This window comes from Periplaneta americana, chromosome 3 (genome assembly GCF_040183065.1).
Source record: "Periplaneta americana isolate PAMFEO1 chromosome 3, P.americana_PAMFEO1_priV1, whole genome shotgun sequence".
NCBI lineage: Eukaryota > Metazoa > Arthropoda > Insecta > Blattodea > Blattidae > Periplaneta > Periplaneta americana.
Window position 1 is genome coordinate 95,870,277 of NC_091119.1, and position 15,728 is coordinate 95,886,004.

Genomic DNA, 15,728 nt, shown 5'->3' on the forward strand with positions numbered 1-15,728 from the left:
TGTGCGACTGGAAGTTGGATGACCTCGTACTCGCAGGACGCAGGTGGCGCTGTCGGCGGTTAAGAGAGTTAAATAATGGAAGGAGATCAGAAATTAACGAGCCAGTGCTCGATATCAGAAACTCGGAAGCATGGTGAGAACCAAGAACCTGTGATTTGATTTTGTTTGTCTGTCTCAAGTCTGTGTTGCGGTACGGTCTATAGTTCTATACAGAAAAATACCTACATAACGAAGAATGAAGAGGCACCAAATCCACAAAATTATATGATTTGGAAAATGTGACTATGATGGGGAGTGGTGAAAATTTGCGTGCTGTTGTGATGCCAATGTTTGTACGTAGACCTACATATGCTGTGAAACTGTGTAGTTGGGAAAATGTACATGAAACCAACTTTTGATTACCAACTGTGCCTGATGTCATTAGTAGTATATAGTATATAATAGCAATAAGAAGTACGAAGAAAAGTCACATTCTTACCAATACAACACACAATAAGTGGCTTTGTACAAGCGATTAATTAAACATATGCACGTGACTCCAAAGAAAAAAGAACCATCATTTTTGGTAATTATGTAGCAAGCATAGGCGGAGTTATGGGGGGCACTGCCCCCCCCCCAAACTTGGCCGAACTCTTTCTTTTTCTGTTAACATTATAAAATATTGACCTCAAAAGGTTTTTCTTGCTTTTATTTATGATTAAGTTTTATGCTTAAATTGACGAATTAATGTCTTCAGACCATGCGTGTGGACTATAATATTTATTTTAAATTTCTGAATGTTTAAGAATTTCTATACTTCATTTAAGGAATGGAAGCACTGTAATGTTTTTCTTTTTTTTGTAACAGCCTGTACTGATGTGTTAGAACTCTGCAGGTGTTCAAGCAGCCACTTGGAGAAATATGAGTAATATACTGCACAACAATGCAGAAAAAAGAAAAGTGATCCCAATATAATGTGTAAACTTAAAGACGAGAGATTAAATAAAATAATTAGAATTTACATTTGATATGACATCTTGCTTCTTTAATTAAACAGATAAAATAAATGTAAAATTGGTCCAGCGCTGTGGAGTGTTGGTTAGCACGTCTGGCCATGAAATGAGAGGGCTCAGGTTCAAATCCTGGTTGGGACAAGTTACTTGGTTGGGGGTTTTCACGTCTGGCCATGAAATGAGCGGGCTCAGGTTCAAATCCTGGTTGGGACAAGTTATTTGGTTGGGGGTTTTCACATCTGGCCATGAAATGAGCGGGCTCAGGTTCAAATCCTGGTTGGGACAAGTTACTTGGTTGGGGGTTTTCCGAGGTTTTTCCTCAACCAATTGAAGCAAAATTGCTTGGTAATTTTTCAGTTTGGACCTCGGACTCATTTCGCCATCATTAATTCACATATCATCCATACATTAGCCCTGGTTAAGTTCACTGTGCGGCGTGCTGTACTTTTACAAGAGCGCAGCCATTCGGCTACCCAATCATTCACAGAATAGGAGTGGTAAGCACAATAAGCCTCAGGCTGCAGTGCAAGCCTTCGGGTCCCTCCTCCAAAGAAGAGGAGAAAAAAAAAGTAAAATTGTCTGTATACTTTGTTACAGTTTTACTTTATTTTACAATACCTTATTAAATGATCATATTCAGATATAGGCCTACTGTACCAAGGAGAGGAGATAAATGATGTCCCCTATAATCTCGTTATATCGGGATTCTATGGTTTTGCTTTGCCTCCCCTCCACCCCCTCCCCCCAAGGAAACTGTTCTCTCTCCCCCTATGGTAGTAAGTATTGGTCAGACCTTGTTCCCGCGTTAGAGGTCCAGTAGGCCTACACATGCATTACCAAATATATACATACCTTATATTTTAATTACATTTTCAACCTTTTCTTTTGAATGGCATATTGTCAGCCACTTTACACTAACGGAAAAGTATGTGTCCAGGACCTCTGTTGCTGGAAGATGATGGCTTGGCCGATGCTTAGGGGTGAGTGGTCCACCTTGAGACAGGAAAATTTGTTAATTTTTTTTACATTAATGTTTGCAGTGGATATTGACATTTATCTGTGAACAATGTTCGAGCATTATTATATTTTATAATTTATCTTAAAAATTTGTGCTAATGATAACGATTTTCAGATTACAAGCTGATTTGTAGCAAATTTCTCGTGGTGGACCATGGTGTTCCACATTGAGACAGTGATAATTCCATAATGAGACACTATTTTCTGATGGATTAATATAATTATATCAAAGAAGTGACATATATATGACTTCTACAAACATGAGATGAGTATATATATATAGGCTACATAGTCAGTTTATGTGTGAGGGAGTCATTGAATGTTACCAGCAAACTCGATGCTGCCTTTTTGTCTGACCACAAGTTGGTGGCTTTGGCAAAATCATTGTAATTTCAGTTTTATTAACCAATGCTTCATCTGGCACTTCTGGAAAAATGAAACTGTTCCCTATTTTAGCACTTCTCCTTGGAAATGAAACATTGTAATTGAAGAGTCCACTGCAAGAATGATGGATTCATTCATTCATTCATTCATTTATTTTATTCCATAGATCTTACATGAGCAATGAAGCTTTAAGATGTGGAACATGTCAACATTTTACAATATTACAATTACAATTTTTACAAATTTTTATAGTTTTACAATTTAGTAATTTTCTACAATTTTTACAATTTTGTACAATTTTTTACATTTTTTTTACATTTTTTTACATTTTTTTTACATTTTGGCGAGATGTAGTGAGATGAGATGAGGTCCGAGGATTCGCCAAAATATTACCCGGCATTTGCCTTTTCGGTGGGGGAAACCTCGGAAAAACCCAACCAGGTAATCAAATCAAAGGGGGTAATCAAATCAAAAGGGTTGATGTCAAGGACTCGCCATAGACCATCCGGCTTCAGTCCCACGGCTGGGGAAAACCTCCGAAGAAACCAAAGTCCAAAGGGGGGTCCAACCCAAGCCCGAACGCAGCTCCGGATCAGCAGCCCAGCGAGTCTGTCGACTGACCAACATCGATGGCTCTACTAAAAGTATACAATACATAGCCAATCAGATTATTAAATTTACAAACGCAAACGATCATTCATAAGTTGAGCTATATTATAATACAAAACAATTTAATTAAATTTAAGGCATAAACAATTCAACCAGTTGTGATATACAGAAATTGATAATACATATCATGCAAACTACTTCAAATTACAAACACAAACAATTTATCAGTAGAGCTATATAGATTACTATTCAATTTATTCACTTTCTTGTCGAAAATGAACCAAGACTGTCAATGCATAGTTTGACATATAGAATGTATATAGAGAATTATATGGCATTAACACTGATAGTCATTGTCCAGTAGTGATCGGAAAAACACAGTTAAGCTTTGAGCACTAAGCATTTCAAACTTTCAATTGCTTCTCCTGAAAAATGTATTCCATATGACATCTATCAGTCTTGCAGTGGACTCTTCAATTCTTAGTGCTACGAGAGAGCACTTTTTCAACATAAAATAAATTTTTCTCATTGGCTTGAAATTTTACAAGAACAAAGTCATTCATATCTGCTTCTTGGGTTGTTGGTCCATTGGTGATAGAGAATGTTCAACTTCGAAGTCACTTCCAGAAGATGAATGGTGAGAATTTGCTACATCTATCTATTCAGAGGGATCAGATATCTTCTGTGTAGCTTTTTTTCTTCTTCATTACATTCTTCTTTTTCTGTTTTAATTCTTTCTCTGTCTCCTTTCCAGCTCTTGTTTTATGGGAGTTTTCTTAAGATAGCATGCTTGCGTCTGGAATGACAATCACATCTAACTACTGCCCTATAAATGCTGATGTTTTTTTTCTAGAACAAGTTTTACAGCACATTTCACACTTTCGACTGTCAAGCACCCTTTATGTATTTTAATTTTACGATTTTTAGCCGTTTCTGAAACATCAAATACGTAATTAAACATAGTCTACTTTTACCGTATTAACGTGGTCCACAATGAGATAGCAATTTGGTAGTGTCTCACTCTGCCCCACATTACTTCCTACAATATAACAGGTCGTAATAAATTTCCCAAGACAAGTTAGGCACTTCTAATTACGGTAATTTGTAGTAAATGAATATGTACTTGACCTGAAATAAATAATTTTTCTTACCTGACTGATTAGACAACTAGACACTTCAATTGCTGAGGTAAAAAATTTATATACACACTGGAAAATGGCGAAATGTTTACTGAGACGAGTATGTCGAAGGTCGATATCTTAAAAACTACTGCCTAGTAGTTCATATAGGCTGCCACAAGTGTGAGACACTTGTCGGCTAAACCATTAATATTTTATAGGGAATGTCTCATTGTGGAACATATCTCATTGTGGACCAATCTCCCCTACTGCATAATTACCGAACAGTTGTTGGGCGTCCTACCTTAAGCCTAGGATGCATGACGTTGGAATGTACAATAATGCATAACGGGAGTCCCTAAGATCCCTTATTTAATTAATGGAGTAAATATGAATTATCTTCTCTTGGGACTTTGAAAAATTTAAAATAGTTAATACATTTATTAAATAACAATGTCTAGATCATACACTAATTTAAGTTCTTTAGAAAACATACTTTAGTGCTGTTTATACAAACCCAAAAGATATCTGAGAGCATACTGGTATTAAAAATTACAAACAGATTGATATCATTTAACACGTAATTTAAATTGATTGAAAAGTAATGGGCACGCTTACAAACAGAGGCAGAGGCATTTCCCCTAAGGTTAGAGCCCAGTTTAGGTGTGTGTGTATTAATCGAAAATTAGGGGCTAGAAAATATTGAGGATAGGACCCATGTTTATATGACATTTTTTTCGATTAATACATACACACACACCTAAACTGGGCTCTAACCTTAGGGGAAATGCCGCTGCCCCTGTTTGGAAGTGCGCCCAAAGTAACTTACTAAGGGTCCCAGCAACCCCTGTTATGCATCCTAGAGTTAAACATTTCCAGGGGCTTCAAGCCTCTAGTTACGCTGCTCACTGCCAGAAACAAGGTTAGTTAGGGTTTTGTTAAGAGATAGATTAGTGACAAGATAGAATTTTATTATCGTAGGCAAGGTCAGGTAGGGTTCGACGCGGAGATAGATTAGTGACAAGTTATATACTGTATTTCAAACGTACGGATCATTCAAGACAGAGCATTCACCTGCTACTTAACGAATATTGCACACTTTTATCACTGTCAATCTGACACTATAAACCAATTTTCAACACTTTTATCATAGCCACAACCAATTTCAATTTTTACAGCACTATCACTGGACTTATCACTGCATTAATACATTGATCAATGCACAAAATACACACTTAACGAATTAAATGTAATTATGAAGACTGGAGACAGTCGCCTGCCATCACGTTCCACTTCTTCCACCAGGTGGCCCCTGACATGACGTAGACCAAGGAGAGCAATATTTACAAATGAAATGATACTAAATGTGAGGTGTGTAGTATTATATAACAGGTTAGGTTAGGTGTGTAGTATTATGTGACAGGTTAGGTGTGTAGTATTATGCGTGAGGTGTTGGTGACACTGAAAACCTCGTTAATCCCTCCCACAAATTACGTTACATTCAGGAAATATGATGGTGTTTTTCATTCATGCACGACGAATTTGGTATCTAAGTAAGGGTATGTATTGGGGTGGACTGGTGGGCATACAGCTCTCCCAGTGATCATATCCAATTTCCATTACTCCATACTATAAATTCTAGGCATTTTCAAGGTAGGCTATTTTAACAATTTTGTCTAGTGGCTGGTTCATAAGTAACCTTCACATGCATGTCTTTTAGAAGATGTATTTTTTCGTATATCATATCCTACAGTTGAGCAGTAGGGCTCTGCTGTATTTTATAATACAGTATTTTTTAAATTTAAATGTTTTTGTATCATATTCTACTGCACAGTTGAGTGGAGATGCTGGACTATATTTTATGATAGATCTACTCTGGTCTTATCTTTTTTTTTTCTATTTTACGATACTATATATTTTTTTAAATGTAAATGTTTTTGTATCGTGTTTTACAGTTGAGTGGAGGTGCTGCACTATATTATACTATAGGCCTACTACGTTTTTAATTTTTTTTCTTATTGTGTTCTACAGTTTAGTGGAAGGACTCCACTGTTTTTTACAATAACCTATTTCTTAAAACTAATATTTTTTCGTATCTTATTCTGCAGTTGAGTGTAAGAACTCGACTGTATTTTACGATACAAGTTTTTAAAATTATATTTTTTTCATTTCATATTCTATAATTGAGTGGAAGGACTCACTGTATTTTACGATATTGTGTTTTTTAAATGTATATGTTTTTCGTATCGTACTCTTTAGTTAAGCAGAAGGGCTTTACAGTATTTTACAATACTATGTTTTTAAAGTACCTCAGATTGAGGTTCTGGCTGATAGGTCTATGTACAGTACATCTCACTTGACGGTATGTGTCAGAAGAAAAACAATTGTTTGTATACATCTAAAGTCTGATTAATGTAATATGTAACTAGTCGGCGATGTATGCAATGGAGGGGAAAAAGAACTTGCCACCCTACCCCATTATCTCCTGGTCTGTTTGCCTCGTGAGTGATGCCTTGTTGATGTCACTTGTGGGGTCCAGCTCTGTCTTCTGACAGTAAATTAAACAACAACTTAATTTATCGTAATTTCAGTAACAAGAACAGACCTCACCATATGCTCCTATTTGTGCAAGAGAGAAACACGGATGGACACAGATCCTGGCATCCTATGCTTCCAGCATTGCAGTGCGCAAGTGTTCTGCTTTGAGTTACCAGAGCTCTGTCCTGTTTGCAACAGTCACTTGGCCACTGCACACTTTAGGCTGATGCCCTTCAGGTATGTGCGTCATAAAATTGAACATCTTGCATATGATAGGCTGTATAATATTGCAAGTACTCTAATTATTGTTCTCACAATGTGTAACAATATATCCCTGAAAAGTGTTCATTTCGCCAAATTGTAAACAGATATCAGACTAGGTTTCTTAATTTCAAATTTGTAGGCTATGTATGAAAAATTAACGGGATAGTTATATTTCACATGGTGAATGAATAAATAAATAACTATATTTATAAATAAGCATCGTTAATAAAATTTAGCTCTACGGTTTTTTACTAAAACCACGCATATTGACATCCTATGCCATTTGTGCCCCTGCCTACTTTATTGGCGATTATGATGAATCCTGTTCTAAGGTTGGGGCACCCATTAGGTCAGATTCTGTTCATTTTGTGTAATAGGATGACATGAATATGGAAGTACAGTGAAACCTCTCTTTTACGGACATTGAAGGGACATAACAATCTATCCGCATTTGGGAGGTGTCTTTATTGGGAGGGAGGCTCCCCAATCTAACAGTAAATTTACAATATGCATTATGTATCCCTTTACGCTTTAAATGAAATGTATTACTGTATTTTAATTCTAAATACAATACACAGTACTACAGTAAATTCTTTGCAACTCTGAACTACAGTAGATAAGACCGAAAAAGGAAATTACAGTACTGTGCCATGCAATTTTATTGTAGGTCTACAGTTATGCAGTAATTTAATTTACAGTTTTCAACTTAATCTTTACGTTCAGGTGCCATGTCTCTCGAAACAGAACAACTGATGGAAGTGATGAGAATAATCCTATTAACCCCATCATGTGTCGAATACAATTTCACGATTGCGGAAACCTTGGACCCATCAGAAAGATTAAATTTATGACTTTGTTTATCCTCCTGCTTCCAGCTAACAAGGGGTAGCCGGCTGGGCTAGTGGTAGCCTACGAGACCCTTATGTTATGTTTCATGTTAAGAAATTTCTGTACAGTTCTCAAAACTAAATTTTCCATTTTTGTAACACATGAGGCCTTGAAATCCAAGTTCTGTCCGCAGTCAGGAGGTACAGCAAGCTTTAGGACTGTGAAACAGCTGTCCATATCCGTATCTGAGAGTGTCGTAAATGAGAGTTAAATTTATAATTATTTCTATATTATTTCAGTTGGGACATAAAAATCTGTTCGTATATGAGGAGTGTCCTTATCTTGGGGTTGACCGTAAGAAGAGGTTTCACTGTAGTGTAGTTGTGTTTTTGGAATAGTAATATTTTTTGAATTGGCATATAAAATGTCCATAAATTTCAGGACATTCAGTAAACTAGCCCAAGTTCCGTACTGGTTTTAATATAGGCATTTTATTTTTAAATACTGAATTTAAAAAGATCATTATTACATTAGGAATTTAACAACATTTACCAATAGGTATAAGCAGTCACTCACTCCTGAACTCATCCCAATGTATACATAGCCTATTTGGAACTATGAATAAAAGCATTTTCTTATTTATCAGTGAATTAGAGGGAAGAAATTCTCTTCCCTCACCTGGAGTTCAGATGTATCTAAACTACTTCAACATCATCATCAACGTCAAGAATTAGTTCCTTTTGGATCGGTTCTAATTCCAAACTGACCAATAATTTACTGCTCTGCACATCTTTTCAATGGTCTTCCCAGATATCTCTTTCTAGCTGGCGTGTTGTGTAGTTTTGCCTTTGATAACCTGTTGTTCATCCAGAGTACATGTTTTGTCCTTTGTGTTTTATGTTTTTAGATTTTTGTGTTTAGTTCGTCTGTTGCTAATGCTTTTTTTACGTTTTAATTTCTTTTTTAGTCTCGTCTCCCCACTTCTTTTAGTTAGAAATTTCATTTCCGTAATCCCTATTTTCTGTATATGAAATTTCTTCGCAGTCCAGGTTCTGATCCATATAATAACATTGGAATTTCCATAATTTTCTACAATGTCATCTGGGTATCTTCCCTAGTTTTATTATGTAAAGTGTCGGCCTCGGTAGTGTAGTCGGTATAGCACTGTGCTCGAGGTTGCGGGTTCGATCCCGGCCCAGGTCGATGGCATTTAAGCGTGTTTAAATGCGACAGGCTCATGTCAGTAGATTTACTGGCATGTAAAAGAACTTCTGCAGGACAAAATCCCTGCACACTGACGATGCTGATATAACCTCTGCAGTTGCTAGCATCGTTAAATAAACCATAATTTTAATTACGTAAAGTTCCTCTTGTGGTCCCACAGATCCATTGAAATGTGGCTATTTTTACTGAATATCCTGGTCTGACGTATAGCTTAAGGTTTAGCCAAAATATTTAAATTTTGAAACTTGTTTTATAGGTTTGTTATCAATGATAATGCGAGCTCTGATGTGATCTGTGCATCTAAAAGTTATGACTGTCATTTTTGTGTTTGTTGGAAATTTTCGTGTTGAATTTTGTGATGCTGTTACATTTAATTTATGTGCCATGATTTGTAAGATCTTCAGAATTTGCCAGTGTAAGTTGTTCATCAGCGGAGAGGATAATTTGTAATGTGTATTGATTACTTATTGTTATTCCTTGATTGTTTTATTTCTAGTATCTGTTGTTCTTTTAGAGAATTTAATGTCTTATGTTGTGTTATGTTATATTATGTTATTTTTCCTTGTAGTTGTAGGCAGAAGCTGGTATTCTGGTATAATGATTTTATTGAATTGATTAAATGTTAGGATACCCTTTGGTAGGTAATATATCCTAGAGCTTGTTCTTATCTACTCTGTCGAATGCTTTTTTGTTATTTAAACTTTTCCAATTTTAAGCTATTCCTGATAAGTTTAACTTAAAAAAACTGAGTTAATTAGAAATACAATGAATCCCTTGTAGTTGTATGCCGGTCAGTTTAAACTATATTGATGCTCTTTCCGTATCTCCCCCTCACTCTCTTTCTTTTTTATCTCGCTCTCTAATATGGAAAATAATAAATGTCTAAATGGAAGTACAAAATCTTAACATGTAAAAAATAATTTTATGTCTTTTAACTTTGGTTCTCTGCTATTTTATCTCCCCCACCCAGAGTGAGGAAAAGTATGATCACTGCTATAACGCAATGGGTTTAGTTTGTTAATGACATTCTGAGTTCAATTTAGCTCATGGCAATGGAGCACACATTAGAACAGCGAATCTTCATTTATGTTGCGTATATTACCATCAAATCTTACAAAAATTTTCGTGCTATATTTTCAGCAGGATTGTGTCTGTGACTCAAGTTGTGATGGTATTTGTGGTGAACAGAACCCCTTCAGGGTGCTTCCGTTTTCCTCTCTCATTCTACCATTTCCCTCATTTCATCCATCATCTGCAATAGTTAAAAATAAGCTGGGGTGAAGTCTTAGGGGTAGTATGTTAAAATAGGAAGGGCTTGGGCCTCTAGGCTCTGGGGCTTATCAGGTATCATCCGAGGATGGGACCTGACTCTGTGAAGACTGTGGCAGGATGGCCTACCTGTTAACATAGGATTTACAATACCATCCAGGCCATCTCTTGGATTTGGACAATCAATATATACATGCAGGGCGCACAGTGGACCAAAGTAAGCATAAATGCAAGGATCCGTCCTGGACCTGGCCCTTGAAAAGCCAATTAATTATTTCCATCAGTCGACATTTTGCAGCACTTATTATAAGGAAAGCCAATAAATTACATCTATAATGTAATGTATAAGTCGCGAGATTTTATTGCGGAAAGCTGACGTGATAAATCACCATTAAGTGGACTGTTGCCCACGCCACTTTTTGAACGGTACTGAAATAAGCAAAACCTGTTTCCAAGCATACATCCATTACAGATAGCTTGAAAGTGTAATTTTGTCACTACAAATGTGTTAATTTTCTTCTGGATGTAATGTTTAAAAATATCTACACAAAGAATCCGCATTAAAAATTGAAAGATTCTTACAATATAAAATGTATAATTAAAATAATTGGAGATTTATCTTTGGAAGAAGTGGAAAAATTCAAATATCTTGGAGCAACAGTAACAAATATAAATGACACTTACTTACTTACTTACTGGCTTTTAAGGAACCCGGAGGTTCATTGCCGCCCTCACATAAGCCCGCCATTGGTCCCTATCCTGAGCAAGATTAATCCAGTCTCTACCATCATATCTCACCTCCCTCAAATCCATTTTAATATTATCTTCCCATCTACGTCTCGGCCTTCCCAAAGGTCTTTTCCCCTCTGGCCTCCCAACTAACACTCTATATGCATTTCTGGATTCGCCCATATGTGCTACATGCCCAGCCCATCTCAAACGTCTGGATTTAATGTTCCTAATTATGTCAGGTGAAGGATACAATGCGTGCAGCTCTGCGTTGTGTAACTTTCTCCATTCTCCTGTAACTTCATCCCGCTTAGCCCCAAATATTTTCCTAAGAACCTTATTCTCAAAAACCCTCAATCTTTGTTCCTCTCTCAAAGTAAGAGTTCGAGTTTCACAACCATAGAGAACAACCGGTAATATAACTGTTTTATAAATTCTAACTTTCAGATTTTTTGACAGCAGACTAGATGACAAAAGCTTCTCAACCGAATAATAACAGGCATTTCCCATATTTATTCTGTGTTTAATTTCCTCCCGAGTGTCATTTACATTTGTTACTGTTGCTCCAAGATATTTGAATTTTTCCACCTCTTCGAAGGATAAATCTCCAACTTTTATAGTTCCATTTCGTACAATATTCTGATCACGAGACATAATCATATACTTAATCTTTTCGTGATTGACTTCCAACCCTATCTCTTTACTTGCTTCAAGTAGAATTTCCGCGTTTTCCCTAATCGTTTGTGGATTTTCTCCTAACATATTCACGTCATCTGCATAGACAAGAAGCTGATGTAATCCGTTCAATTCCAAACCCTCTGTGCTATCCTGAGCTTTCCTAATGGCATATTCTAGAGCGACGTTAAAAAGTAAAGGTGATAGTGCATCTCCTTGCTTTAGCCCACAGTGAATTGGAAAAGCATCAGATAGAAACTGGCCTATACGGACACTGCTGTAAGTTTCACTAAGACACATTTTAATTAATCGAACTAAATGACACTCAGGAGGAAATTAAACGCAGAATAAATATGGGAAATGCATGTTATTATTCGGTTGAGAAGCTTTTGTCATCTAGTCTTCTGTCAAAAAATCTGAAAGTTAGAATTTATAAAACAGTTATATTACCGGTTGTTCTGTATGGTTGTGAAAACTTGGACTCTCACTTTGAGAGAGGAACAGATATTAAGAGTGTTTGAGAATAAGGTTCTTAGGAAAATATTTGGGGCTAAGAGGGATGTAGTTACAGGAGAATGCAGAAAGTTACACAACGCAGAGCTGCACGCATTGTATTCTTCACCTGACATAATTAGGAACATAAAATCCAGACATTTGAGATGGGTAGGACATGTAGCACGATGGGCGAATCCAGAAATGCATATAGAATGTTAGTTGGGAGGCCGGAGGGAAAAAGACCTTTGGGGAGGCCGAGACGTAGGTGGGAAGATAATATTAAAATGGATTTGAGGGAGGTGAGATATGATGGTAGAGACTGGATTAATTTTGCTCAGGATAGGAACCAATGGCGGGCTTATGTGAGGGTGGCAATGAACCTCCGGGTTCCTTAAAAGCCAGTAATTAAGTAAGTAATTAAAATGTGTCATTTTTATAGGTACAGCATTCATTTCTAAAGTGTAGGATGTAATAATTTATTACCATCAGAACCAGATTTTGATTCCCATTGCAGTCTGAGATTTGTATTAGAGAAGTTTGCTGTGAAATCAGGTTTTTTGAAAGTACTTCAGTTTTCCTATTCATGATTTATAGCACTGATGTGACTTGGGGCCTCGTACATTCAAACCTTTGTAATTGCAGGGTCCCTTATCCTTTTGTACGGGCAGTTCAGCATCCTTGCTCCATAGTGATTAAGCCAACAACAGGTGATTTTTTACAGTAAGTACATGATATGATACAGTTAGTCTATATGCTAGAACATGAATATTACAAGTACTAACAGCTATATATGTGCTTTCTAGTGACTACCTGAATTCGATGGATCTGCACATTGGGGTCACTAATTCTTTGGGTGATGTGGTAGAATTTGACAAAGGAGGTCTGCAGCAGCATCGAGCAGGCTTGTGGGGGCAGTGTCTAGTGGTGGACAAGGCTTCAGGACCCTGGAGGGAGCATTGGGACACCATCCTCAAATCTGTTTCGGATCAGGACTGTTGGTCATCACAGAGGTGGGTCTCATGTTAGCTAGCAGGTGTATGATCCCTGGAATTGTGGTGAGCTTCATTGTGAGAACTTGGCATCATCTTAGTATCATTGCATGTCACGTTCAGTGGAGCACTGTAACACCAGAGTGTGAATCCGAATATTCTTACTATACATATTTAGCTTCAGAACACTAGCCATTTAAAGAAATGATACTACTGAATAGCTCTCTATATGTAACATTCTTTTACCCTTAAAACTAAAGAAAAAAGGTATTTTATTAACAAATTCAAATTAGTGTAACTCTGAAAATGTTGTGATTAGGACACATGTTTATATGACAATTTTTGCTCAGAATGTCTTTGGAAATAAGTTCCTTAAGTGGCGGTAAATCCTCGTGAATCACCCTATATACTAATAATAATAATAATAATAATAATAATAAAGAGAATGATTTGAGTTCAATAGATCTTCAGTCTCAGCAGGAGTTCAAGCCACTGTCATATTCCATTCTATCTCCATTGTTACGTTTATCACTTGACTTAAAAACGAAATGCATTGAGTGTTGTGAATAGTAAAAATCTTAGTGTATGTGTGGTAGCTTGGTGAACTGTCAAACTCACTCACAGATCCAATTGATTTGAAGACATTCTTTTCTTTTTGACAAGTTAATTTGAATGTATTGTACAGTATGTGTAATTGGGTTTGTTGTAGGTATAATGAAGAGACATTCAACTGCTACACCTTTGTCCTGACTTTCCTATGTAATCTTCGATATGAAAAACTCAGCAAAGCTGCCACCAATCGGACTATGTTCTGTGAAACTTTCATTGTGCCCCGGACTACTGCTGCTGGGAAGTACATTTCATTGTACCGGAAACTGAACGACACAGGATGTTACATCCAGAGGCACCCCAGTCCATTACCCAAGAGATGACATCTAATTACTATGAAGTGTGAGACCACTTAATTGTTCAGATCTCTCAGCTGAAAGTTACGAAGTTTAAAATGTGCCTCAGATAGAGTTCAGTTTTTTAAAATTGAGACTTGTGTTCATAAACTTGAACTTCATTATCAGAACCATTTTGCATGTACAAAATTATGAGCTATTGATTTTTGTGTTTCTCATATTGTATGCCGATGTCTTGTCAAATTTGTTAAGCGACCTGTGCAGAGAGATTTTTGTTATTATATTATTGAAATACTCAATTGAAGTAATTTTTTTCATTAAATTTTTTTGGCATTAAAGGGAATTACTTGGGTGATAGCAAAGTATACCAATATTATCTTCCCCTTCTCTGTTTCTCGCATGTTTTCAGTTACAGTTCTGTCTCTACTATGTAGATTGGGAATAATTCAATATGTGTATCAAAATAACAGCAATAAACTTATATGAATAGCAGAGGGGGTCATGAGTATTTGAAACATTTTATTGTATTGCAAAAGATGGTGAACATTGCAAGTTGAATGAATCACTTGGCCATGGTGATCTGACATAAACTGTGTTTATTCCTGCTGTTAATGCTGTGCTCCAGCATCGCCATTTCAATATTCCCGCATTCTCAAGCCATATATATCAAACGTCCCATGGTTCTTTACAGTTGTCTCCACATTCTGAGTCACTCCTTGCGACATCATGGTGAAGTGATCTTGTAGCATTTATGTAACCATTTTGGAATGAGCACCAGGCTTCTGTGTTTTGGCAGCAGTGGCGTAGCCAGCGGGTGGGCCAGATGGGCCCAGGCCCATTCAAAAAATATGCAGATTTTTGCGTTTTTTTTAATGGAAAATACTCAACATTAAAACTAAACCATGGATCCAGAGCAGTAGTTACAGCCGATAGCATTAAGATAAGGAGTCAAAAATGCGTTCATTTCTTCAAGAGCCAATTTAACTGTTTTGGGTTGGCCCTAAAAATTGTCTGGCAGCGATAAAAAGAAGGAAGCTGTGGAGGCTACTGAATTGTTACATCATCTACAAAAATTTGACATCTGATTTTATTTGATTGTTTAGACGATATTCTTGCTCTTACAAATTCATTATTGGAAGCACCTCAGTCTCCAAAAATGAATATTAGTAAATGTTCGTCCTTCATTAAGGCAAGCTCTGAAACGAAGAAAAATTCGACTATCATGTCAAGCACAAGGCTTTGTAATCTAGCAATTCTATCCATTGAGAGGAAGAAAGTTGGGATTTGTTGAAGGACCTATCATCAGCGATCAACAGATTCGTTGCTAGGAAATCTCGACAGCTCCAGTTCACCTTACGAAGCGTTTGTATAGATATGCCTTGCATGATTGTTTATCATAATTTTGCATGTTATTAAATAAGACTTCCGAGAATGAGTTTCGAGAAGAGTTGACGGCAGCGGCATTGTCAGGAGTTGGGTCAGGTACTTTCTAAACCCTGCATATCTGGCCCACCCAAAATAATTAGTCTTGCTATGCCACTGTTTGGCAGTCACATTACCAAAATAATTTGGTCTGACAAGGCATAATTCAAACTGCATGTACAGTGAAATGCCATAATTGCGTGTATTGGGCTGCAGAAAATCCACACATTCATGTGAACAAGACGGTCAATTTACTGGAACTCTATGTCT

At 36.7% G+C, this 15,728-nt stretch overlaps 1 protein-coding gene across 3 annotated transcripts; it reads left to right on the forward strand.

Moving 5' to 3' along the window:
- Window positions 1–8: 8 nt before the first annotated feature.
- LOC138696275 (MKRN2 opposite strand protein) lies at window positions 9–14,533 on the forward strand. Of its 3 annotated transcripts, none has more exons than XM_069821003.1 (5): window positions 9–133; window positions 6,712–6,895; window positions 12,785–12,862; window positions 12,946–13,152; window positions 13,841–14,533. In XM_069821003.1, the coding sequence occupies exons 1-5, from the start codon at window positions 76–78 to the stop codon at window positions 14,061–14,063; spliced, it is 750 nt and encodes a 249-aa protein (XP_069677104.1). In that variant the 5' UTR covers window positions 9–75; the 3' UTR covers window positions 14,064–14,533. The 3 variants fall into 3 exon arrangements, with proteins under 3 accessions (XP_069677104.1, XP_069677106.1, XP_069677105.1); XM_069821005.1 differs by having other exon boundaries at window positions 62–332; XM_069821004.1 differs by having other exon boundaries at window positions 63–565.
- The last annotated feature ends 1,195 nt before the right edge of the window (window positions 14,534–15,728 follow it).